We start from the raw sequence: 26,128 nt of genomic DNA, 5'->3' as shown, positions 1-26,128 counted from the left end.
AGGGAGTATATATATGATACACATTAAACACCCAATCACACACTAACACGTAGCTAGGGTTAGGAGCTGGGCCAGCACTGATGGCTAGTGGATATTGGGCCCGAGACTAAACACTTGGGCCTCCTGCATAGTGGCCCACAATCTCATAGGAATCGTTCAAATGCCAAGATAATATAACTTGAAATACACCTTCAATAGCATCTAAAATTGAAAATATCAACTTTACAATTCACACCACATAACTCGATTTGTATTTTTCTTCATTTATTTGAAGTTATCGAGATAATAAACAAATATACTTTCATTTTTAAAATTAATAAAATCAATAATAATTTATAAATAATAATAGTATAGGAGTATTTCAGCTTTTTTTAATAAGTAACTATTTTCATCTAATAAAGTCATTTTAAATGGGTCTTTTTCTGTTGTAGTGCTGATTAAGTACATTAAAATTTTCTTCTTCATATAATTACTCCGAAGAACGTATGTCGTCATGGCGTGTGTATATCTATAAGCATGTTTAATAAGCTACGAAATTCGAGATAAAAGAAACTTGAGAAAATGAAGGAAAGGAAAACCGTTAGCGCATGGCTAGTGCCAGCAAGGCCGTTACATGTGATGTGAAGTCTAGAAAAAAACATTCTTAAAGAAGTTATAGAGAAAAATAACAAATACATGTTGCTACTTACTTCCAAGCAATGTAATGAAACATCATGTAATGAAATTATTCAAACAGAGAAGAAGATCCAAATCCATCCACCTGGACAATCATTGACATCACTACCAAAACATAACATATAAAAATATGAACAATGTCCAAATTTTATACTTCTTCCGTCTTATTTCAAGTGATACATTTTCTGTTCAGTACAAAACTTTATTAAACACTATTTTATAATTAAGTGAAGAAAAATATAATAAAAAGTTAGCACTAATAAAATAGATAAGCTCTAGTACGTTGATAGAAAAATTAATATTCACTCTGTCCCAAAAAATTGTTTTTTTGGTTATTTGTCAGTTCTATAAAATTAATTTCTACTATATATTTTGGAATTTTTTTCAGAACTAATAATGTGGTTTTCACTATCTATTAACACAACTTCAATTATTTTTTTCTTTTCTATCTGATTGTACCAACTTCGCATTAAAACTTATATCACTTTTAAAATCTCCATTTTTAAAAAACTGAATAAATAAATAATAAATAAAATACAAAAACAAAAACAAAAACTCTATCTCCATCACCATCTATCCTCACTTAATTTCCATTAAGGCAATTACAATAACAATAGAAAATTGATAGTGGTGTAGGATCCAGATCTCTGCTTTACATCTATAATACAAAAAACATGGCCTTCACTTTAGCTCTCCACACTCCCAAACCAAACACTTCTCAGCTCCTCCTCCCTTGCAGGCTTGCAGCAATGCCTGCATTTCTGAAAAACTCAATCCTTCCTCTTCTTCTCCTCCTCCCTCTCCTCTTCCCGAGATGCGCTTCCATCAACGAGCAGGGCTCTGCTCTGCTCGCGTGGAAGAGCGCCTTAACCAACGGCTCAACATCCGCCCTCGACTCATGGAGCCCCCTCGACCAGAGCCCGTGCCACTGGTTCGGGATATCCTGCGACGCCAACGGCGACGTCGACAGGATAAGTCTGAAGGCAGTGGACCTGCGGGGCCCACTGCCTTCGACATTCCAGCCCCTCAGGGCCTTACACACACTCATCCTCTCCTCCACCAATCTCACCGGCGCCATCCCAAAGCAGTTCGGCGACTACCGCGAGCTCGTCCTCGTTGACCTCAGCGACAACGCCGTCTCCGGCGAGATTCCGCCAGAGATATGCCGGCTCGGAAAGCTCCAGTACTTAATCCTCAACACGAACCTCATCACCGGCGCCATCCCCTCCGACATTGGGAATCTCACGAGCTTGAAGCATCTCATCCTCTTCGACAACCAGCTCAGCGGAGGAATTCCGGCGAGCATCGGAGAGTTGAGCAAACTCGAAGCATTCAGAAGCGGAGGCAATCAGAATCTCAAGGGCGAATTGCCTCTCGAGATCGGGAACTGCACCAGCCTCACCGTGCTCGGCCTCGCCGAAACGAGCATCTCCGGCAGTCTGCCGCCGTCGATCGGAAAGCTGAAAAATATCCAAACTATCGCGATTTACACATCCATGCTCTCCGGCCCCATACCGGAGGAGATCGGAAACTGCAGCGAGCTCCAAAACCTCTATTTATATCAGAATTCAATCACATCTTCGATCCCCCGCAGCTTAGGCCAGCTGAAAAAGCTCGAATCAATACTCCTATGGCAGAACAGCATCGTCGGAACTATTCCATCCGATCTCGGAAACTGCAGAGACCTCAAAGTGATTGATTTATCCGAGAATTTATTGACCGGAATCATTCCAGCAAGCTTCGGAAGCTTCTCGAAGCTTGAGGAGCTCCAGCTCAGCGTGAATCAGCTAACCGGTACCATACCTCCGGAGCTAACCAACTGTGCCGAGCTAACTCATTTGGAGGTCGACAACAACTACCTCTCCGGTGAGATTCCATCTGATATCGGAAAGATAAGGCGTTTGCAACTGCTCTTCGCGTGGAAAAACAATCTCACCGGAGCCATACCGGAGTCTCTTTCCGATTGCGGGGAGCTTCAAGCGCTGGACCTATCGTACAACCAGCTGTACGGTGCGGTCCCGAAGCAGATATTCGCGCTGCAGAATCTAACGAAGCTGCTGCTGCTGTCGAATAGCCTCACTGGGTTCATTCCACCGGATATAGGGAATTGCAGCAGCTTGTACAGATTCAGGATCAGTAGCAACAAAGTGGGAGGCACTGTTCCTTCCGAAATTGGAAAGCTGAAAAATCTCAACTTTCTTGATATGGGAAGCAATCATCTCGTGGGTGGGATTCCTCCCTCGATTTCGATGTGTGCGAGCCTCGAGTTTCTTGATCTCCATTCAAATGCGTTGAGTGGGGCTCTTCCTCAAGCGCTGCCTACTTCTCTACAGTTTCTGGATATTTCAGACAACAGACTCGTGGGCCCACTCATCCCTACCATCGGTGACCTTACTCAGTTGACCAAACTAAATGTCGGGAGGAATCTTCTCTCTGGGAAGATTCCACCGGAGATTCTCTCCTGCAATAGGCTGCAGCTTCTCGACCTCGGAAACAATGGCTTCTCTGGCGAAATTCCAAAGGAATTAGGCCTTCTCTCATCTCTCGAGATCTCCCTCAACCTCAGCTCTAATCAGTTTAACGGTGAGATTCCTTCCGAGTTTTCGAATCTTGATAAGCTCGGGATTCTTGATCTCTCTCACAACAGGCTGTCGGGGAAGCTGGACAATCTCAAGAGCCTTCAGAATCTTGTCTCCCTCAATGTGTCTTACAACGGCTTCTCTGGCGATCTCCCCGACACGCCGTTCTTCCGGAAGCTCCCGCTCAGCGACGTAGCGGGGAACGAGGACCTGTACGTCTCCGGCGGGGTGGTGACGCCGGCGGACGGCTTGGGGCGGTCCGGGAGGCACACCGGGGCCAACATGAAGATGGCCATGGCGATACTGGTCAGCACGAGCGTAGTGCTCGTGCTGCTTGCCGTCTACGTGTTGGTCAGGACTCACCTGGCAAATGCGAGAGGCGCGGAGGGCGATTCGTGGGAGGTGACGTTTTATCAGAAGATGGAGTTCTCGATCGACGACATAGTGAGGAACCTCACGTCGTCTAATGTGATCGGAACGGGAAGCTCGGGGGTTGTGTATAAGGTGGCGGTGGAGCCGGGTGGGGAGAGTCTTGCAGTGAAGAAGATGTGGTCGTCGGAAGAGACTGGGGCGTTCACGTCTGAGATTCGGACGTTGGGTTCGATTAGGCATAAGAACATTGTGAGACTGCTAGGTTGGGGGTCGAACCAGAATTTGAAACTGTTGTTCTATGATTACCTTCCGAATGGGAGTTTGAGTTCGCTTCTTCATGGAGCCGGAAAGGGAGGCGCCGGGTGGGAGGCTAGGTACGACGTCGTGTTGGGTGTCGCCCACGCGCTCGCGTACTTGCACCATGACTGTGTGCCTCCTATAATGCATGGGGATGTCAAGGCCATGAATGTGCTGTTAGGCCCTCACATGGAGCCATATCTTGCTGACTTTGGCTTGGCTAGCCTTGTCAGTGCCGAGCCCGATGATCCGGACTCCAAACATAGCCAGAGGCCTCATCTAGCTGGCTCCTATGGCTACATGGCTCCAGGTGACATGTGATTTCAGTTTATGTTGTGACTTGTGAGAATGTAGATTAGGTGTTTGTTTTGTGTCAAATTGTTAACAGATTTGTCTCTTTTTTGACAGAGCTTGCATCAATGCAGAGGATCACAGAGAAGAGCGATGTGTACAGTTTTGGTGTGGTCCTACTGGAGGTGCTGACGGGGAGGCACCCGCTGGACCCTACATTGCCCGGGGGAGCACATCTTGTCCAGTGGGTCCGCGACCAGCTGCAGAGCAGGCGCGACCCGCTCGATGTGCTCGACCCGAAGCTGAGGGGGAGGGCCGACCCTCAGATGCACGAGATGCTGCAGACGCTGGCTGTGGCTTTCCTGTGCCTCAGCACACGGCCCGATGATCGCCCCATGATGAAAGACGTGGTGGCGATGCTGAAAGAGATTCGGAATCTGGAGCCGGTGAGGTCGGACACGGACACGCTGAAGGGGAACGTATCGGTATCGGCGAGTCATAAACCACCAGCAGCCCCTTTGAAGAAAGTGATCCCACAAGGCTCATCAAGCTGCTCTTTTGCATTTTCTGAAGATTCAGCTTGATGTTTGTTTGTGCATAATTATTTAGGACAATGGAGTAGAACAACATAGTCATAGATAAGATAATAATAGTAGTAATTAGTAGTGTTGATAGCATATTAATTTCTTGTTAATAACAGTATTCTAATTTCTGAGTAATAAGTAATAAACATAAATGGACAGAGAGAAATCTAGTTTCTGTCACATCAGAATTGGATGCTCCTGCCAATATAGGACACATGCAGATTTCATGGATATGTATTAAAGCCAGAGAAATGATTTCAATGTTGCACTAAATATTTACTACTGTAATGAAATTATGATGAGTAGTACTACACATTTCCTTCATTTCCTTGCTGCATATGGTTGGCATCAAAGATATCCAAAACAGAGCATTATGAGCATTAAAGAGAGTTGGAATAATAGTAGCATTTGAGAAGCAACTTAATTGGCACATGTAATGGCAGAAAACCATCATGATATAAGTGGGTGAAGAGGAGGGGTCCATCAACTTGCTCAACCCGAAACATCAAAACATCGGTACTCTATTCGTGCATCCAAATTTTCAAACACCTGCAGCACACACACACACAGCATCTACCATTCAAGAATCAGGTTAAGATGATTTTGTGTCTCGAAAGCAACCACTCCGGAAGCCACCTCCTAGTTGTTACTTTCGCCATTTACTACATGTACTAAACGTGCATCGGGCCAATCCAAGGTTAAACCGGTTATACTGTCTGTCAAGAATGATGAATAGGCTTGAGGGCGAGGCAGAGTATTAGAAAATACAAAGCGGAAAATAAAAGACTATTGCAGAAAATAAAAGACGGTGAGAACTTCAAAGACTAAATTGTGAATGACTTGAATTAATTCTCTCAATGGTTACACAACTTTTTATAGGCTCTAATTCTAGCTATACATGGAAAATATATTCTAATTATACTAATATCCTTTGTATTTGATTTTCCATAATCTTTAATTGTTTTCCTTCTTTATTCTTGCCATAACTTCATCCTTTGCATTCTTGTTTTCCAATTAATTGATTTCCTTATTCCAACACTCCCCCTCAAGTTAAGTATCGAGTTTTTCGGCACTTAACTTGCACGATCTTTAGTTTGATAAATAGTTTATACTCGTATTTAAGAGTTCTTCAATTTCCATTGACAGTTTACGCTCGTATCATAGAGCTTCTTCAATTCATCAATGATAGTTTATACTCATATCATGGAGTTATTTTTTCTTCATTGAAAGTTTAGACTCGTTTCAAGGAGCTTCTTCATTTTTCTTCATAAAAAGTTTAGGCTTTTATCAAGGCTTCTTCATTTTTCTTCATTGAAAGTTTAGGCTCTTATCAAGGAGCTCTTCATTCATCATTGAAAGTTTAGACTCATTTCATGGAGTTCTTCAATATTTGTTGACTGTTTTAACTTGTGTCAAGGAGCCAATCTAGACAGTTTTAACTCGTGTCTGGGAGCTTGTCTAAACAGTTTTTATTCATATTTTCTTAGATAGTTTTAACTCATATCTAGGAGTCATCTTAGACAGTTTTGACTCTTGTCGAGGAGCTAATTCAGACAGTTTTGACTCTTGTCAATGAGCTAATCTAGACAGTTTTTGCTCGTATCTAGGAGCCACTTCATTTTTTTCTGACTGACAGTTTTTACTCGTGTCGAGGAGCTCATTCACCTTTCGGACTGGCAGTTTTTACTCGTGTCGAGGAGCTCATTCACATTTGGACTAAATTTAATTTGCAGCCCAAAGCTTAATTTTGGAGGACCATTCCCAGCCCATTCCAGCTCAAACTATGAGCCCATTATTTTCATTTTTTTCTTCTTGAACCTAATAATCATTGGGCCAAAATTATTTCTCTAAGAATGAAGACGTGAAACCATCAATCTCATTTATGTTTCTTCATGGGTCTTTTCCTTTGTTCTGATTGTCGTTCTTCGGTTGTGGCCATCTCGGCCTTGGATTCAATATAAGTGAAATACCAGGCATTTCTTCCAATATCAAAATGCAAAGAGGAATATCCTTTGAATTTGCAAGTTTACCACTTTATGTCTGGTGCCTGCCTCGGAGTAACAAAGCTGCCCTCGTTTCCTATTTCCCAGTTACCACTTTGCCCCCGACTTGTGCGCCGCGTTGTTTCTAATCGCACGGCAGGGGGCCGTCTGTTAGAACCCAACACAGAATCTACTTCAGATAAATTGTGATGGGGCACATCGCTTCCTCTACTACTAATGTCTGCTTCAATGTCTTCAATGTTATGACGTTGCAAGATCTTCAAAAGATCTCCACCAATGTCTAAATCATTTTCCACCTTCATACGTCGGTCATCTCCTGTTTCCTCTGGCTCAACATTGTCCCTTGAAGTAGGCATCAGTGGCCTCTGGGATTCCTCCTTCACCAAAGCTCGGAAGTGAAACTTCTCCGATCACTCTTTCACTTCGCCTTCTCCTCTTGCCGTCATCACGGCAGATTTCCTCGCCGATTCCTGCCAAGTCTCGACTCTATCGTCAATACTGCACCGCGCCTCCTTCGCAGCTGCTATCTTCTCCGGTTAACTGGCTGCACGCACCACTATGGCTGGTAGAATTGGAGATAAATCTTCCGGTGGTGTAGTAGTGTACTTCCTCTCCCCCTCTACCGGATAATTCTTCAACTGCTTCGACTCTTTTCCTGAATTTCTCTTCTTGGCGACAATCTGTTCGTCGGTGGCAATACACTTTTAGTTAGCACCTCCATTTGGAAACACTTTTCCGACACCCAAGTTTACAGCCTAGTTGAAGGCGTAAACTTCGGTCATGTCTTCTCCTTCCGACGAGCTGCCTCCTTCTGGTTTCTCCGACTGTGGTAGTTCTCTCCCCCTAGACCGGACAAACCGAGGATTACTCCTCTGTTTTCTTCTCTTGACGGCGGTTGTGCGCGTTGCTGCTGTCAGGGACTTCATCTCCCTTTTTTTCAATTCGTCAGAACAAGGGCCTTGTGAGGTCACCGCCTCTGATTTTCCCACCGATTTTCGCGGTGGCACAACACCGTCGTTCGCGTTGTTCGCTTCGGTCTTCTAGCGCCACAACTCTTTCACTCAGTGGGCAAACGCCGCTGCTGCCAGCGCTGTTTTAGCCACCAACCTTGCTTCTCGCCGCTGCCATCTCCACCACGGTTGGTCATTAGTAGAGCAGCAGCCTCATCCATCGGGTCTTGCAATGCCATCACTTTGCTGGTGAAGAACTTCCCGTCGGGCAATTCGTCAACTTCTTTGCCTTGTGCGCTTCTCTCGCACCAATAGATTTGGAGTCCATAAATTTGGAGAGAGATTGTTCGGTCAGATACTTCCTCTCCTTGGCCGGGTATTTGGATGGTTTGGCTTTAACTATATAACTAGATAGATTGTTGGGGTTGATTCATGGCTGTGTTTGAAAGGGTTTTGGCTTGTTTTGGCTGGTTTTCGGAAAGGGACGATGATGAAGCCTCTTTTTTTTGCTATAGAGGCAGCGATCGATCCTAGTGATCGAACCCGCTCTGATACCATGTTAGAAAATACAATGTGGATAACAAAAGACTATTGCAGCAAGTAAAAGACGGGGAGAACTTCAAAAACTACATTGTGAATGACTTGAATTAATTCTCTCAATGGTTACACAACCTTATATAGACTCTAATTTTAGCTATACATGGAAAATATATTCTAATTATACTAATATCCTTTGTATTTGATTTTCCATAATCTTTAATTGATTTTCTTGCCATAACTTCATCCATTGCCTTCTTGTTCTCTAATTAATTGATTTTCTTATTCCAACATAGAGCAATGATGATGGATCTAGGAAGGACCCCCGGATTCCAGCTTCTTCAATATCACACTCCAATAAAAAAGTAGTAGCAACAAACTCTTGGGAGAATTTTGTGGGAGGGCTGATATGTGAATGCAAGCAAAGTCTTGACTAGAGAATTCACAAATGATCTTCATTCGGAATTTATCATCTTCAAGCCTTCATCAAAATCCAGTAGCATTGATTTCTTGATGGAGGAGATGTGCACATCCATCATTTACTCAACAATACTGTAGGCTGTAGCCACCACTCTTTCTCCATGCTACACACACAATCACCTAGTATAAGATTGAAAAGGTATAGAGATTGGCTTCAAACAGTAACTTGTCCTACAGTAGAAAAAAAATGAACTTAGTTACTAAAGGTGCCATAATCCAAATTATATTTTTGTGTTTAAAGATTAGTCTGGATAGAGGATTGGAACTTTGGGATATCCCAATTCCCAAAGGCATTCATAATTTATATCGTTTAAGATAATTTCCCTTGATTCATAATCTCATTGAAAGGGTATGATTTAAAGTTCCCACATCGATTTCTTAGATTTTCAGTTTTCTACTTTATTCAATATTCCCACATCGGTTATGTAATGAAGGTAACTGGATAAATGCTCCTATAAAATAGTAATCAAATGATGGTGAGAACGATGATAACTGTAGTATGCACTAAAAATAGGTAGCATTCTGTTTGTCAAAGCTGTGTTACATCTCATTTCTCACAGATTGAAAACTGTCAAAATCAGCAACTTCCATAAATATGCACATCGATACATATCAAAACTTCATGTAAAAAAAAGAATACATGCTCAGGAGTTTTTCACAATCAAATCATAAACCTTCCTAGGGTAGTCGATTTACTCCTTCGTAATTGAGGCACAGATGAGTGCTGCCCGGCTTCTTTTCCATCCCGGTACCCTCCCAACGAAGGATCTGTTGTCCGGCTTATTTCACTATAGAACAATGAGAGTAAACCATGTCAACAAAATCATAATGATGCTGAAATGAGCAAGCAATGAAACATCTTACACACCTTATCTCTACGTTTTGAGAGTTCCTCGACAAGCTCCTGTGTAGCTTGTTCGAGCCAGTGGCAACACTAGCACATCTTGTCAGCCAAAAGGGACTGTTCTCGTTTTCAGGCTCTGACGAATCAGACTTTCCGGTCTCTTGCATTTTGCCTGCGGCCACATCAGAAAGCAGCATTGATGTGTGAACTTTAGCGGATGCTTGCTGCTTAGTCGTCTTGACCTTGCCCTCTTGTGTAGGTTTTCTGATTCCACCGTGGCGTATACTTAGTGCTTGCTTAAACAGTTCGTCTTCGTTTTCTGGAACCCTCTGTAGTGAGACTCTTTGGAGTCGGTTTAAAGCATTAGGTAGATGTGGTTCTTGTATGGATGAAGGGACATTGGCAACAGATTTATTAACTGAAAGACTTGCGGGAAATGGAGCTTTTAGGACGGGTGGGTTGTCAAGGGCGTTAGACTTTGTTCTAGATTTCATGACGGCAGCTCTATCAGTGGATATCGATCTAGGCTTTATCGAGCCTACTGGTCTATCTTCACCACAATCCTTGTCCGTAAATTTGGAAGGCAATCGAGATCTTGTGAGTTTACCGGTGGAACAACTTCTCAACTGAGAATTTAACATAAAAAGAGATGAGATAGTAATGAGACAGATATACGAGTCAATAAAATACATTGATGTTACCTCGGTGTTGTGACTATCAAATTGCTGCTGACTGGTCTCAGACTTCAAAGAGGCACTGCTGTTCGATTTAGGTAAGCGAAGAGGTGATGCTCCGCCTCTAACATTTGTGCGATTTTTCAACTGCTCTAGCTCTGCTTCCTTTCTCTCCAACACCAGCTTGAGGTTTGAGATCTTAATATACAAGAAGAGAGGGTAAGAACATAAGCTAAATTGTAGGAGCAGTTGATCGAGAGATACGACGTACCTCATCCTTGAATTCTTTAATTTCACCAGTTTCTTTGTTGGATTGAGCTGCCCCAAGGTTTATAGTGGCAACTCTTTCAGCGAATTTCAAGGTGCTGATTGTCTCACCTAGACCATTAACCTCTGGGTTTATATGCACGAACATCAACGTCTTAGCATGTTGTCCTGTCGAAAAGATGAGAATAACAAGATCAACACAAAGAGTACTCCACAACTAACTATACAGTGCAGTGAAGGTCATTGACATAAATTACCTAGAGAATCTTGTAAGACTTGAGTTAGTTTGCTATTCCGGTAAGGGACATGGGAACTTTTTTGTGCAAGAGCAGCAATGACATCTCCGAGAGCAGAAAGAGATTTATTAATATGCTGAGCTTCCTTCAATCTCTCGCCAACAGCTTCCGATTTATCAACCCTCTCACTTCCCGCGAGATCTACTAAGTGAAGGCACCCCTTTAGCATCGAACCAGAGACTAGCTCTTTTCCTCGAACGTGAACTGTCAATATACTGAAGCAACAAAAGGCGACTGGAGACCACGTATAGATCAAAAGTCACAAAAAAAAAAATTTACACTTCCTTGGGGAAAAAATACCTATGTGACCGGCTACTGCGCACGTTCAAAGCTGTGGCACCCACAGCACGATTTCTCTGTCCGATTCTCATTAAATCCAAAACATCTTGTGTACATTTGACAGGAACAAGACTTGCATCGGGAACATTTAAACCGTTGAGCTGAGAATTATTTCGAATCTCTAATGTATAGGTAATTAAGGGGACACAATTTAGTAATGGATGCATATCATAAGGTTGGTTTTTTCAGAATTAAAGATAAGGGAGACAATTTGCAAGGATATCTTCTATTGCTTCCATCAGAGACCAACAAATCTCTTACTTGTTCATTGTATATCTCAACCATTTGGACTCCTACCTCGTATTCTACGAGGTCCATTCTGGCCTTCGAAAAGTTGAACAGGTCCCGAAGGGCACGATAGTTCACTCCCCATGTTTCCTCTGTTGTCAAGTCAGGGCCACTCTGTGGATATTAACTTCATATTATTCACTCAATTATCAAGTTTTGAAGATCTCTTGTAACATGCTCTATTTTATAGTGACCATGTAAATACATTCTTCTATGCACAACCAAATAAAAAATTTCTAAAAGGCATAACGCGTTACTGCAACATACCATGGTATATGTCTTCCCAGAGCCGGTCTGACCGTATGCAAAAATACAAACATTAAAACCATCCATAACAGATCGGACAAATGCCTGTGTATCTGCATATATATGCTCTGCAAAATCGAAAGACACCAGTTTTTAACTGCAATTTTCAAATCTCTAAGTTCAGTGATGTAATACGCAAAGCCAATACGAAAATCAAAAGACGTACGTTGTGTCACGGTTGTCCCATAAACCTTATTAAACGTAAACACTTTTCTTGCATCTTTACCCAGCTTAACAGGATTCACAATCATTATACTTCCATTGTCTCCAATATAATCAACCGTCGACTGCTCATTACAGTCTCCCGAGAGGAATGGTCTAACTCTACAGTAGACTCTAATGGAACCTGTAACGAATCTACTCCGTTAAATTACATTCTTCTCCAAACAAATCAATCAAATGTTCTTGAGCATTAATAATATTTGTTAAGGATCACCTTTTAGATCTTGAACTTGATTATAGAGAACACGGTTTTCTTCCAAAACTGTATGATATGAAGAAGCAGCTACTTCTAAATTCTTTACATGTTGACCTGTAAAAAAGTGTTATAAAGTTAACACACAGAACAAGTTGTTGCTACATGGATCTGCCCGCCGCGACTTCTAATTCAATATTCGAAATTCAAAACCAGAAGCAGAAGAGGAAAAGACAATGCTGAATTTTTGTGTGAATCTCACCCAAGCTTTCTATTTCTTTCTCCCATCCGAACTGAGCTTCGTGCATTTCTCGTTTTGTTTCCTTAAAAAGAGCTTTAAGTTCCTGACAACAAGTTTAGATTACAGAAGAATAGGTGAGTGAGGACCATATTCACAGCTATATTGCATCATAATTTGATCCCAACATGGGCGTAGCGTAAAAGGTCTCACGACTAATACCTCTAACTGTTTTTGCTGAATATCAAGAAGCTCTACCCCAACATGAGGCTTCGTGTTCCTAGGCTGTGCTCCGTCCTTTCTTCCACCACAAATACAGAAGTTAGAAATATCTTGTGATACAAAACTTGTCCTTCTTCTCAGGTACTTTGATATAACTTCTCGCAGTTGGGTCTTCGACAGAGAGCCGCCATCACTACTCAAGACTTTCTTTAAAAACAAGCCAAGCTGCAAGAAAAATTAAATTAATGATTAGCTAACTGGGTTGCTAATACTGGGTTGAATTTGCAGCCAACACGTTAAACTCGTAAATATTTAGTACAACGGCCAAAACCTGATTGCCTTGGCAGACCATCAATGCCGAGAAATCCTTAACAACTTTCCTAAGCACAACATCAATGACCTACATATATTTGATATGTCCCAGAATCAGAACAGTTGAAGATGATTCATAAACTAAGAATATGCAGATCATACAGAACCTAAAGTAGTAAGTTTTCGGATACCCCTATTCCGAGAATGTTATTTAGGCTACTTCACACAATCACAACTAGCCATACATACACATTACAGAGTATAATCTTACCTACCATTGAACTCGAAAGCGAATCATCAAATCCGTTGGTTTCATTCAGGCACGACTGCAGAAGACCGAGAGCGAAATGATCGAAGATGAAAGTGAGAATATTGGCCGCCCTGGAATCCTCATGTGAGTCAGTTGACAAGTGAAGGAGCTCCATTAACTGCTCATACTGTGAAGATTCAGAATCATCTATTGATTCATCCGCACTCTCGCTGCTGACTACTGAGGAAGGTGATTCCTTCACAAGCGACGTAATTCTCACTGTTCCACCGTATTTCCACACACCAATACCCCCAGATTGCTTCCATTCGTAATATCCTTTCAAACAGAGAATGCAGTCCACTACTTTGCCTGATGAGCCTCCCTGTAAACAAACATAGCATTTAGCATATTCACCGCGTAAAGTGTGAAACAGAGTAAAAAAAAAAGGAGAGAACCTTTTCAAGATCAGAAGCTCCAAAAGTGAGGAGCTTCATTTTGGCAACAGCAGCAAGAAAATTCCTCATGTTCTCGAAATACTGAATGGCAGACTGAGCGGCCTGAAGGTCAAGCACCGGATTGTCGACCACCTACACATTTTTTCCAGATGAGGTGGATGATTGAGGATTGATGGTAAGAGAGGGGGGTGGGGGAGTTATTACCTTGTGAACGGCGCCAGGATTGACTTTGTTGAGGACATTGCAGAGGATGAGTCCGTTGCGGAGAGCCAAACAGAATTCCTCCTCCGTTGGCTGTTTTGGGAGCACCTCCGACGCTACCTGATCCATCTGCTGCAGCCATTGAACTGCCTGGTATCTCCTTGATGCTGAAATTATGCATTTTGCACATAATCATTTTACATTTCTCTATCCCAGTTTTGATTCAACTATAATCACATTTTTCATCTTCAATGTCATTTTCTTATAGTTCATGATCGCTAGTGTTGCTTTTATTCTTGGTAGTTATAAGATTATGCAGTTATGTACTGTTATTCTAGTTGGGAAAGACTCTGTAAATTTACTGTGTGAAAATGACAGTATTTCGACAAGGTGTCACGTATTTTCAGTCACTCGGAAACAGAGGGGGCGGAATATATAGTATTAGCTTGATTTAGTGCGGACATGGCTATTTTTTTCGTTGTTTGAGGCGACGCCGGAGGCATACCGAGGGGGCGGACATGGTAATTTTACGTCCCGATAAGGGGAAAACCGTCGCACGGAGGGGGCGACCGCCCCCTCCTGCCCCCCCTAGATTCGCCACTAATTCATAGTTTATCCAAGTTACAAATTTAGTGTTTGGCTTCGTACAAATTACTATATCACCGTTTTTTCAGAAAAAAATTATTGTACTACATATATCATTTTATATATAATATAAAATCACATGATGTCACTCATGTCATGTAGCTTAACATTGTTGTACATGTATAACTTATATTTCTAGAATATGTAACGATATGTGTGACTAGTTTATTCTGTAGGAAAAAAAATCTCAATTTTAAGTGTACCATTATGCATGAAAAATTGGCATGATCTAGTCGACATATATAAGCTTACAAGAATTACAAATCGAACATGAAATAGCTTCGGTCCCAACTTTAGGCACATAGTATAATATAGTACTTCCTCCGTCCGTGATTAAATGTCTCATATTTGAGCGACACAGGTTTTAAGAAATTGTTTGATTTTATGTAGTAAAGTAGGTAGAAAAGTTAGTGGAATGTGGGGCTTACTTGTATATATTAATTTTTAATAAAATGTGAGTAAAATGAGTTAGTGGAATGTAGGGTCAATTTATCAAATATAGTAAAAGTGAAATGAGATATTTATTAGCGGACGGACGAAAAACAAAAAAAATGAAACATTTAATAGCGGATGGAGAGAGTAATATGTATGTGTAATTTATTAAAATATTATAATAAAGAATAGTCATTCTATTCATTTTTCCAGTTCTTCTCAAGGATGGCTTAGTGTTGATGGTATTATAAGTGAAATAAATGTCTCACTATAGTTCTTGTAGGAGTAATATAAAATGATTATAAATAAATTGCGATAATAATAATAATGTTATTGTAAATATATATGGTCGAGTAACTTGCAAAAAGAAATAAACATGCTTTATTAAACGAGCAAAAACAAACATATTGTTATGGAACTAATAGTATCGATTATTTTGGCTAATCGCGTCAAATTTGAACACCGAATTTTCAGGGTAAAACAGCTAACCAAATATCCGCGCTCCGTACACCTGAAATTGAGCACCTATTTTTGAGCATTGATTTATTCTCATCTACGGCCCAAAAAATGATTAGTGTAAGTACGGCTCGGATCAAAATTTACAGCCGTAGATTCCTGACAAAATCGAGCGGCTCAGATACACATCCTCACCACCTCGATCGTAGTAGTAATTCGCAAAATACTCTCAATCGAATACAGCAAAACGTCACAGGAGCCAAGCGTCACAGGAAGGTGCTGAGGGATAACATCCAAGGCATAACGAAGCCGGCGTCAAGCGCATCTACGAGGAGACCCGCACCGTCCTCAAAATATTCCTTGAGAACGTCATCCGCGACGCCGTCACCTACACCGAGCACGCTCGCCGCAAGACCGTCGCCGCCATGGACGCACTCTCTACGGCTTTGGAGGCTAGGGTTTTGCAATTTGGGGAAATCGTTATCAATTCTTTGTAGATTAGGTTTTTTCTCGAATTATTGAGATTTGTCGTTCCCATTGTTGGTTTAGTAGGTCCGATTTCGGAATTCATCACTTGATTCCAATGGTAGAGTTAACAATTCTCAGCGTGGTTGGTGGTGTGTGAAATGCAATAATTCTGGTACGTTTGAAAGGCGAATTTTGGTTTCTTTGTAATCATGTTTGCTACTAAAAACGGTGGCCTGATTAGCAGATGAGGTCCACCACTACTTTAATTTTGCAATTCAATTTCACTTTTGAAATTGAATTGTTGAATTTTGGTTTGTGACCACTGACTGCTTTTGACTTGCAACAAATGAGCTTCTTTTTGTTGGTTTTTACTTTTTTAAGAGAGAGAGAGATGATGAAATTGAAAGCATACCTGCTTCTTCGGCTTTTCTGTATGCTAATCCGCGATCGCTGATGATTTCGTTCTTGTTAGGAGAGCTGTATATGGAATTGTGGTAGCCTTCTTGTGGCATTTTGATCTTCTCACACTACCAATAACACTACACGACAAAGGCTCAGAAATCATCTAATTTCATGCAGGCAGGCAGAATAAATAATTAAACAACCTCACCGACTCTTTCAAATTTTGAAAAAAAATGAATAAATTACTACTCTTTATCCTATTATTCATCGTTAACAACAATAACAAAGCCGACTTCGAAAAGGCAGAAATCTTCATTGAGTTTGGAAATTCATAATTAAAAGTATAAAACGGAAATGTAGCAAAGGAAATGATGATTATTGGATTGAATTTGGAATGAAGCGGATGAAAAAAGGATAAGGAAGTGAAGATACCTGGTTGCCGGCGGCGATGAGGTTGAGGGAATTCCGGCGATCAGGTGGTTCCGAGAATATGGGAGGATAAGATCATTAGTAAGATTTGAACTTATTGTGAAGCGGTGAATTAATGGGGATGTCGTGAATTATGATGTGAAGAATTAGGGAGAGATTCAATAAATGCAGTGGACAGAATATGAGCAATTCTTCACTCAATCGAAGAAGAAAAGGAGGTAGCGATGATTATTTTTCTTTTATTTTATTTAAGAAGGCCGTGAAAAAATAAAAATGTCCCGTTGTCTCCGCTTTTTGGAACGGGGCCACCGTAGTTAATATTTTAGTAGTATATGAATTCTGGATTCATTGTCAAAATTCTCAAAATATTTTAGTCGTATGAATAATGAATTTGATATATGGCATATATATGCAATTTCTGTTAAAATTTAATATTAGATCGCGAGTCAAATCGAAATTGTGAATAAGAAGGAATGTGATAACCAAATTACATTATCCATTCCTTTTATTATATGGATTTTAATTACTAGAATTATATTAAAGGGGCGTTTACTTAAAAATTAATTTTATCAATCATAAATAATAATTTAATATATCCATTTTGTCACATACGTTATGTTATAAATACATTATGAAAAAAGTCAAATTTATAAATAAAAGTATATAATGGAGTGAATCTTTTGTAGTTATTCCACGTGGCGAGAAGTGGGAGTGTTGTGGAACGTTGGACTGGGCGGCAAGATCTATTATTTGATATGCTTTTGTCATTACAAATTTGATGATGGTGGGCCTCCAAATATACCATTCTTCTATGCTTAATTGAGAACTAATTAAGGGGCAGGCCAGCTGATCTACTACACTTGTCTTTTAATTAATTACATGTTTTTTTGTTACTGAATTAGCTGCTTTTAACAAAATTAAATCGAAGAGATAAATTATATATATGATAATGATGATGATGATGATGGATGAGCACTCTTGCGATCATCATGATGTTTTGGCTTAGTGGTCCTTGAATAATCTATGTTAATTGGACCTAGTGTGACTAGTGGTGTGTGTGAGCGTGGTTTTCCAATTGATTAATGCATCATCCCTTTACAAATTAATACAATTATTATTGTGTGGCGTAATAACTTTACTATAAGTACATATAAACTAACTTCAAACGCAAAAGGCAAGAAAACTTCTCTTTACAAAAAATGATAATAGCAACGGTTTGGATTTTCTGCTACACAATCATGTTTTTATTTTACTACTAGTATATAAAATATGTCATGCGTAGTATATTCAATATTTTATTTGACTATGTAAATAAAGTCTCAATCTATTTAGACCACGATATTCAGTGTTTGATTACACTTAATTTAAGAAATTAAGCTATTATAAATCTAATCAAAACAAAGCCAAAAAGATGAATTAATGAAGGAAAGCCACTCTATTGACTAGAAATTAATTTTTGAATGTGGCCATTAAATTAATTGTCACTAGACAGTATATCTAGTTACTATATTTTCACTTTCTACACACCATCGATCTCAATTTTGACTCAATTTTTCTAAAATTGACATAACACTTCACAATCTAAAGAAATTAAAGTTTAAACTTATTCAAAATATGTTTTGAATAGGAAAATGGCATTCAAATAGTCCTAAAAAAAATTTATGTTTGCAACATAATGCTTCTTTGAAGTAATTAATTTGGTTTTGCTGAAAGTCTCATACAGGGTCATAGACAAGGACTTTAAGATACAAAGATACAGGTCTATAAAAATAAATCATGTATAATCAGGTCGTAGTAGCTTTACGAAGCCATCAATAAGTATCTGTAATCTATTCTTTAAGAATTCAATCTGGGATACTAATGATCACAGTCTAGTGCAAAATATATTGGAAGGATTTAGGTTGTATTATTACTCGAAGCTTCGGTTTAGTGGATAAATCGTTTTAAAGTTTTAAAGTTTAGTGGATAAATCATTTTAAAGTCTCATACCCGGGAATCATAAAGGGAAGTAGGGGTGGCGAAATGGGTAGCGGGTAATGGGTAATTCCCATCCAGACCCGATACCCGCCGATAGCGGGAAACGGGGCGGGATTGGGTAGTAAGTTTTAAAGTTTTGCGGGTACGGTATACCCGATAATCCCGACAATACCCGATATTTTTAGGATTGAGGTTTTCAATTTTTTTATTTTAGTTAGTTAATTTCAAATATTTAATGCCCAATAAACTTTATTTCTATTTTTTATTCATTATATATACAACACGGTAGCATACACATATATTTTAATATTATAAGGATAGCTCATGCACGTATACTATATGTACACCCACATATATAATGTCCGCCATTAAGAGATCCATTTGAGTTCGGCACAGGTTTTAAGAAATATAAAGAAAAGTGGGTAGAAAAAGATAGTGTAAAGTGAGACTTATTTTTATATATAAGTTTTATAATAAAATATGAGTGAAATGAGTTATTAGCTTGTGGGTCTATCTTTATAGTAAAAGTGAACCGAAACTCTCAATTGCTGACGGATTAAAATGGTAAACTTGGACTCCTAATGGTGGACGGATTGAGTGCTAGTAACGATAAATAACAATATACAAATATATTGGTACACATATATCAACCTACCAATAGGTTTGGGATACAGGTCGGGATTGGATAGTAAGAGATTGACTATTTTGGGTTCAGGTACCCGTAAAATTTGATACACGAGCCCATTAAATTCCTGATGCCATAAAATTTGCTACAATAAGAAGCCCAATAGATTCCTTAAAACAAATATTGAAACTAAAATTGGTGGGGTATGCCTGGCCATTGCAATAGTGCAACGCAAAAGCGACACATGAAAACCCAAGCAGCAAGCTACTTTGATGGATCTTCCCCCTCAAAAAATAAATTTAATATCGTGTGAACCAATGGTCCACATATCAGATATTAAACTGATAAGAACAGATACTACACTTGATCTTAGCCAAAAGGCCGAGAAAGGTATGAGTTTTCCATTGACTTACCCATGATTTTATACCACATGGTCTGCTCAACCTTTCTTTATACATTCGATGTGGGAATACAATTTCTATAAGGATAGGTGATATATGTTCAGCTATAATGCTAAATTTTTAGAAGAATGTACCTTGTATTATTGCCCCACTTGGAAACTTCAGTGTCATGAATGATTCAAAATTGGAGCAGCCATAGCCACAGTGTGTAAGAACCAACTAAAATACATACATGCATCTACAAGAGAAAACAAGCACAAGAAGCGTATATATACCTTAGAACATCCATTTCCTGCATCGGTGCAGCACAAACATTTCCAAGGAACACATTAATTCCAACAACCCCCAAAATTGCTCCTCTTGCTACCTTAACTGCTACAATGGATGGATATCCAGCTTCCATGTCCATCTTCTTTTGCACAGAAACCAGCTTGGCTGCTCTTTGTTACATTCAGAACATGACTCAAAAAGCATAGGACCTAAAAGATATAGAGGTTATCACACCATTAACCACGCTCTAGCCAGGCAGCCACGGTTCATCCACCGGATGTGGTTTTGTGGATTCCAAAGGTATGACTTATGAGCCTATAGAACATATCATGTTAAGTAAGGTCGTGACTACTTCACTCTCCTGTCAATTTAAGTACTTGTAATTTATACCTAGAGAATTCGATATGGGATACTAATGCTGACAGACCTTCAACAATGACTTGGCAATATATCAACCAAAAATATGGAGTATCAATCATGGATTATCAAACTAATGTGCATAGGATTAAGAAACTTGTAAAAAGCTATAAAGGGAAACAAAAAAAGGATTAGAGTCTGTCAGACAGCTGCCCGGCCATCCTGACAAGACCGGAGTCAAGCCAAGAACGATCATCTACTGCACAATGAGCCGGAAACCCAACCCAAGGGGCTGTTAATCACGCTCTAGCCAGGCAGCCACGGTTCATCCACCAGACGTGGTTTCCTGTCTCCTTAGAAATCAAGGATACAGAGGTACGAGCCTATAGAACAGATCCTGTTCAAGTAAGGTCGTGACTGCTCCACGAAGCCATCAGCTTATCTGCAGTAAGTTTATTCTCTAAGACTTCGATGTGGGACACTAAAAATCAAGGTTTAGTGCTAAAATTACTTTTTCAGCCTGATATCGTTAACAGAAAGGGTGCCGATGGTTTTCGTGTTACAGAAGAAGAAGCCAGTTGATTTACAAAATTCAGTGATGCTATAAAAAAGTGAAAGTGAGAATTATTGAAGAGAATAAAAAGCATATGTGAATTTAAACCTGCTGCTGCTGCTGCTGCTGCTAAAGGCGGAGAGGAGTGGAAACAGGAGACGCCTTTCAAACGCTGCTCGAGCTTCCATTGTTTCAGATAACTGAGTAAATGGGAAGGGAGGTGACAGCGGCGAGTAGCTGGACGGAGGCGGCGGTGATGGTCTCACATCGTCAGAAAATTGAAGGAAGAAGTAATGGTGATTTGTGGAGAGGGAGAGGGAGACTAGAGGGAGACAGACACACATGGCTTCCATTTTGGTATTTGTTCGATTCCCAATCAGCATAAAAGATGAATGAGAGAGAGAGATGAGACGGAAATGAAAAGCCATTTTTGACAAATTAGAAAATTTTAATTTATTTCCTAGACTATAGTTTAAATTTGATCTACTCGGACTAAATATTACTATTAGTATTTCATTCTATTCACGATGTCAGTCAGCATTTTTTTTTTGGCACAAAATATTTAGGATAAATTGTTATATAAAATACTCTCTCTATCTTCAAAGAATATACAATTTGGGTTCGGTACGGATTTTAATGAAAAATTGGTAAGGTAAAATAGAGGTAGAAAGAAAAAAGTAATTAAATTATTATTAGTGGAAAATTAGTCTCATCTCATTAGAGATAAAATACTCGTTTCCAAAATTGGAAAGTGCATATATTCTTGTGAGAGAGACTAAAAATGAAAGATTGCATATTCTTGTGGGGCGAAGAGAGTAAGTACGAAAAAAGTAGTTGAATATTTTAAAGAAAAAAGATGAGAGGGAGATTTATTTCTAAATATAAAAAATGAATATCATCAGTGAGACAAATTAAAAAGGAAAGATGTACCGAATCTTAAGAGTTTTATTAAATGGGCATGAAGAAATACTAGTATATTTTATTATTATGATTTATAGTTCTAATAATTACATTAAGAGTTTTTAAAATAATTATTAATTTATAAGTATGACAATAATAATATTAATAATATTATTAAGTGTTAAATATGTAAGTATATACAGTATATAAAAAGCTAGAGGAATAAGAATCCAACGCTAAGCTACTTTCTATGTTTTTGGAATTCTTTGATTAATACGGAGTATTATTGGAATTTAAAATAAAAATCAAATTAATTTCTCAACAGAATCCTAACAAGCATGCCCATAATAATTAACTACAAATACTAATTTACAACATATCATAGTAAAAATCACCAATTCGACATAGAATATTAATAATTGTGAAATACAGTTAAATTTTACTAGTTTTAATATTAGTGGATAATCTTATCGTCAAGTGAAATATTTCCTACTATTATTTTTTTATCCGTCCATTCTGGTTTTGTTTTTCACAAATTTTATCCGTCCATTCAAGATGTGTAATGGAGACTATAAATAATCTCACTACTATTAATAGTCCACACCGATCAAAAAGCGAGTCAAAACTTAACATTTACTACTATCATGCTTCCTCCGTCTTGTGAATAAAAGTCTCAATTCATAATTCCAATAATACATTACATTCACATATTCTTTAAAATTAACAAAATATAAGTGAGACTCATATTCCATTAACATTCTTCCACTTACTTTTATTAATATTTCTTAAAATCCGTACTGGAAAGAATGAGACTCATATTCACAGATGGATAAAGTATTTAAGAGTGTCCACAGTAGGAGAGCCCCCGCGGCCGCCGACTCCGCGGCTCCCTATTGCGGAGGACGCATCAGCCGGGGCGAGGAGTGCGGACAGCCCTCAGCCGAGTAGTCGGCGTGGACGGGGCGGGGGGTATTAGCCACGGCGGTGCCCGCAGCGGGTTATTGCCCGCCGCCCGAAAATTTTTATTATTACTCCCTCTGTCTCAAGGTAGATGTCGCACTTAGGAGATGACACTGGATTTTAGGAGATGTTATTTTGTATGTTAAGTGGTGAGAGAAAATATAATTTTATAATTGATGTGAGACGAAATTTTTTCCAAAAGAAGAAATGTGACATCTTTTGTGGACCAACTAAAAAGGAAAGTGTGACATCTACCTTAGGACGGAGGGAGTATTTTTTTTAATTTTCGGTAGTATTTTTTTTTAAATTACTCCCTCCCACAATTTTTTCACCTCTCCCACATCTACACCCCCAATTTCACTCTATATTTCACTCTATATTTTCGTTAATATGCACGGTGGAGACAGTGATTCCCCCGGCACCGGAGACTCAGGATACGGCAACTATCCTCCTACCCAACCGTGGAGATCGAGTCAAACTCCCCTTCCATCACAGTCGTGGGTGCCGACATCCCCGCCGTGGTAACATACACCCCAATATTGGGGTCAGTCCTCTTATAAGTGGAATATGAGTCGTCCCCGATTGGCGTTCGGAGATTACCGACCCAACATGGACGCGATCAACCATCCGCGTCCGGATACCCTTCTCACTCTTTCCGACCCACCCAATCTCCTCTGTCTGATTACGACAGATTCACATTGGAACAGATGATGGGTATGAGTCTGGGCCTACCGGAGACTCCGCCATCACGCGTGGACGTGCTGGTTCCAACGAGAGTCGGCGGTTGCGGTGGAGGTGTCGGCGGCGCCAGCGGAGGGAGAGGAGGCGGCAACGACGGTGGAGGGAGAGGAGGCGGCGGCGATAGTGGGGAGGCCGCGGGGGCGGTGGAGGTGTCAGTGGCAGCTCGGGCAACGGTCGTCTGTCCACGCCCTACACCAAAGCGGAGTCCATTGCTGTGGCAAAGGCCTGGGATGTCGTCACGTCAGACGCCGCAGTTGGCACCGATAGTTAAGCTTCTGGAGGCGCGTCTTGGTGGCCTACAACGACTTCAAGCCGAGAGGCGCTGCCCCGCAAAAAGTGGGGGAGGATTCTAAAAGATGTCAAGAGGTTCGCGGGCATATACGAGAACAATCAGCGCACTGCTGAGAGTGGTCGCAGTGAAGCCGACGTGAAGGCATTGTCATTCTCCATGTTCAACACTGAAGGGTTTCCTAAGTTCGGCTACTGGGACAAATTTCTCATTCTCCAGGACTGCCCAAAATTCATGGCCATCTTCTCTGAAGAGCTTGCTCCTGGGTCGAAGCGGACTAGACTTGGCAGAGCCGAGAACTACAGCAGCAGCGGCTCAAGTTCCATCGACCTCAACGCAAAAGGAAAGAAAACTTCTCTTTACAAAAATTGATAAGAGCAACAGTTTGGATTTTCTGCTACACAATCATGTTTTTATTTTACTACTAGTATATAAAATATGTCATGAGTAATATATTCAATATTTTATTTGACTATGTAAATAAAGTCTCAATCTATTTAGACCACGATATTCAGTGTTTGATTACACTTAATTTAAGAAGTTAAGCTATTATAAATCTAATCAAAATAAAGCCAAAAAGATGAATTAATGAAGGAAAGCCACTCTATTGACTAGAAATTAATTTTTGAATGTGGCCATTAAATTAATTGTCACTAGACAGTATATCTAGTTACTATATTTTCACTTTCTACACACCATCGATCTCAATTTCGACTCAATTTTTCTAAAATTGACATAACACTTCACAATCTAAAGAAATTAAAGTTTAAACTTATTCAAAATAATATGTTTTGAATAAGAAAATGACATTCAAATAGTCCTAAAAAATTTTATGTTTGCAACATAATGCTTCTTTGAAGTAATTAATTTGGTTTTGCTGAAAGTCTCATACAGGGTCATAGACAAGGACTTTAAGATACAGAGATACAGGTCTATAGAAATAAATCATGTATAATCAGGTCGTAGTAGCTTTACGAAGCCATCAATAAGTATATGTAATCTATTCTTTAAGAATTCAATCTGGGATACTAATGATCAGTCTAGTGCAAAATATATTGGAAGGATTTAGGTTGTATTATTACTCGAAGCTTTGGTTTAGTGGATAAATTGTTTTAAAGTTTTAAAGTTTAGTGGATAAATCGTTTTAAAGTCTCATACCCGGGAATCATAAAGGGAAGTAGGGGTGGCGAAATGGGTAGCGGATAAAGTTTTGCGGGTACGGGTATACCCGATACCCGCGTGGGTATACGCGATAATCCCGACAATACCCGACATTTTTAGGATTGAGGTTTTCAATTTTTTATTTTAGTTAGTTAATTTCAAATATTTAATGCCCAATAAACTTTATTTCTATTTTTCATTCATTCTATATACAACACCGTAGCATACACATATTATAATATTATATGGATAGCTCATGCACGTATACTATATGTACACCCACATATATAATGTCCGCCATTAAGAGTTCCATTTGAGTTCGGCACAGGTTTTAAGAAATATAAAGAAAAGTGGATAGAAAAAGATAGTGTAAAGTGAGACTTATTTTTATATATTAACTTTATAATAAAATATGAGTAAAGTGAGTTATTAGCTTGTGGGTCTATCTTAATAGTAAAAGTGAACCGAAACTCCCAATTGCTGACGGATTAAAATGGTAAACTTGGACACCTAATGGTGGACGGATTGAGTGCTAGTAACGATAAATAACAATACACATATATTGGTACACATATTATATACGTCCACATAGTGACACACATATATCAACTCAAATGATGCCAGCGGGTTTGGGATACCCGATGCAGGTATCGGGATTCCCGTATAGCCATAAGGGTCGGGATTGGATAGTAAGAGATTGACTATTTTGGGTTCAGGTACCCGTAAAATTTGATACACGAGCCCATTAAATTCCTGATGCCATAAAATTTGCTACAATAAGAAGCCCAATAGATTCCTTAAAACAAATATTGAAACTAAAATTGGTGGGGTATGCCTGGCCATTGCAATAGTGCAACGCAAAAGCGACACATGAAAACCCAAGCAGCAAGCTACTTTGATGGGTCTTCCCCCTCAAAAAATAAATTTAATATCGTGTGAACCAATGGTCCACATATCAGATATTAAACTGATAAGAACAGATACTACACTTGATCTTAGCCAAAAGGCCGAGAAAGGTATGAGTTTTCCATTGACTTACCCATGATTTTATACCACATGGTCTGCTCAACCTTTCTTTATACATTCGATGTGGGAATACAATTTCTATAAGGATAGGTGATATATGTTCAGCTATAATGCTAAATTTTTAGAAGAATGTACCTTGTATTATTGCCCCACTTGGAAAC

General features: G+C 39.6%; 2 protein-coding genes, 1 long non-coding RNA gene and 3 other non-coding genes across 6 annotated transcripts; 1 reads left to right on the top strand and 5 right to left on the bottom strand.

Annotated features, from left to right (window-relative positions):
- The first annotated feature begins 1,227 nt into the window (after positions 1–1,227).
- Positions 1,228–5,091, top strand: LOC121757229 (leucine-rich repeat receptor-like serine/threonine-protein kinase RGI4). Its single transcript, XM_042152741.1, has 2 exons — positions 1,228–4,233; positions 4,332–5,091. The coding sequence occupies exons 1-2, from the start codon at positions 1,350–1,352 to the stop codon at positions 4,796–4,798; spliced, it is 3,351 nt and encodes a 1,116-aa protein (XP_042008675.1). The 5' UTR covers positions 1,228–1,349; the 3' UTR covers positions 4,799–5,091.
- A 4,177-nt stretch (positions 5,092–9,268) lies between these two features.
- On the bottom strand, positions 9,269–16,924 carry LOC121757148 (kinesin-like protein KIN-14F). Its single transcript, XM_042152653.1, has 18 exons — positions 16,711–16,924; positions 16,289–16,415; positions 13,879–14,042; positions 13,675–13,806; positions 13,245–13,601; positions 12,989–13,057; positions 12,658–12,882; positions 12,460–12,541; positions 12,219–12,314; positions 11,949–12,128; positions 11,744–11,850; positions 11,412–11,590; positions 11,150–11,314; positions 10,811–11,064; positions 10,558–10,721; positions 10,314–10,484; positions 9,637–10,238; positions 9,269–9,556 (listed from the first exon to the last, which is right to left on the bottom strand). Exons 2-18 carry the CDS (start codon positions 16,386–16,388, stop codon positions 9,430–9,432), a joined length of 3,174 nt encoding a protein of 1,057 aa, XP_042008587.1. The 5' UTR covers positions 16,389–16,415; positions 16,711–16,924; the 3' UTR covers positions 9,269–9,429.
- Positions 16,925–19,507: 2,583 nt separating this feature from the next.
- Positions 19,508–19,703, bottom strand: LOC121759799. Its single transcript, XR_006041743.1, has one exon. It is a non-coding gene; the product is annotated as a U2 spliceosomal RNA (small nuclear RNA).
- On the bottom strand, positions 19,679–21,329 carry LOC121756991. The gene is made up of 2 exons (XR_006041148.1): positions 20,999–21,329; positions 19,679–20,779 (listed from the first exon to the last, which is right to left on the bottom strand). It is a non-coding gene; the product is annotated as an uncharacterized LOC121756991 (long non-coding RNA).
- Positions 20,533–20,752, bottom strand: LOC121759816. Its single transcript, XR_006041759.1, has one exon. It is a non-coding gene; the product is annotated as a small nucleolar RNA U3 (small nucleolar RNA).
- A 4,436-nt stretch (positions 21,330–25,765) lies between the features above and the next one.
- Positions 25,766–25,961, bottom strand: LOC121759788. The gene has a single exon (XR_006041733.1). It is a non-coding gene; the product is annotated as a U2 spliceosomal RNA (small nuclear RNA).
- Between the last annotated feature and the right edge of the window lie 167 nt (positions 25,962–26,128).

The sequence above is a fragment of the Salvia splendens genome, chromosome 12 (genome assembly GCF_004379255.2).
Source record: "Salvia splendens isolate huo1 chromosome 12, SspV2, whole genome shotgun sequence".
NCBI lineage: Eukaryota > Viridiplantae > Streptophyta > Magnoliopsida > Lamiales > Lamiaceae > Salvia > Salvia splendens.
The sequence above is the reverse complement of the archived record's forward strand: the minus strand, read 5'-3'. Positions and strand labels throughout refer to the sequence as shown.

Bases quoted from the DNA above. Each gene is read 5' to 3' on its own strand.
- LOC121757148 (XM_042152653.1), bottom strand. From the start codon at position 16,388: ATGCCACAAGAAGGCTACCACAATTCCATATACAGCTCTCCTAACAAG. The intron at 12,315-12,459 runs GTGAGATTCACA...ACTTTTTTACAG, and splicing joins GAAAGAAATAGAAAGCTTGG to GTCAACATGTAAAGAATTTA. The intron at 11,315-11,411 runs ATATCCTTGCAA...AATTACCTATAC, and splicing joins TCTGATGGAAGCAATAGAAG to ATTAGAGATTCGAAATAATT.
- LOC121757229 (XM_042152741.1), top strand. From the start codon at position 1,350: ATGGCCTTCACTTTAGCTCTCCACACTCCCAAACCAAACACTTCTCAG. The intron at 4,234-4,331 runs GTGACATGTGAT...CTTTTTTGACAG, and splicing joins CTATGGCTACATGGCTCCAG to AGCTTGCATCAATGCAGAGG.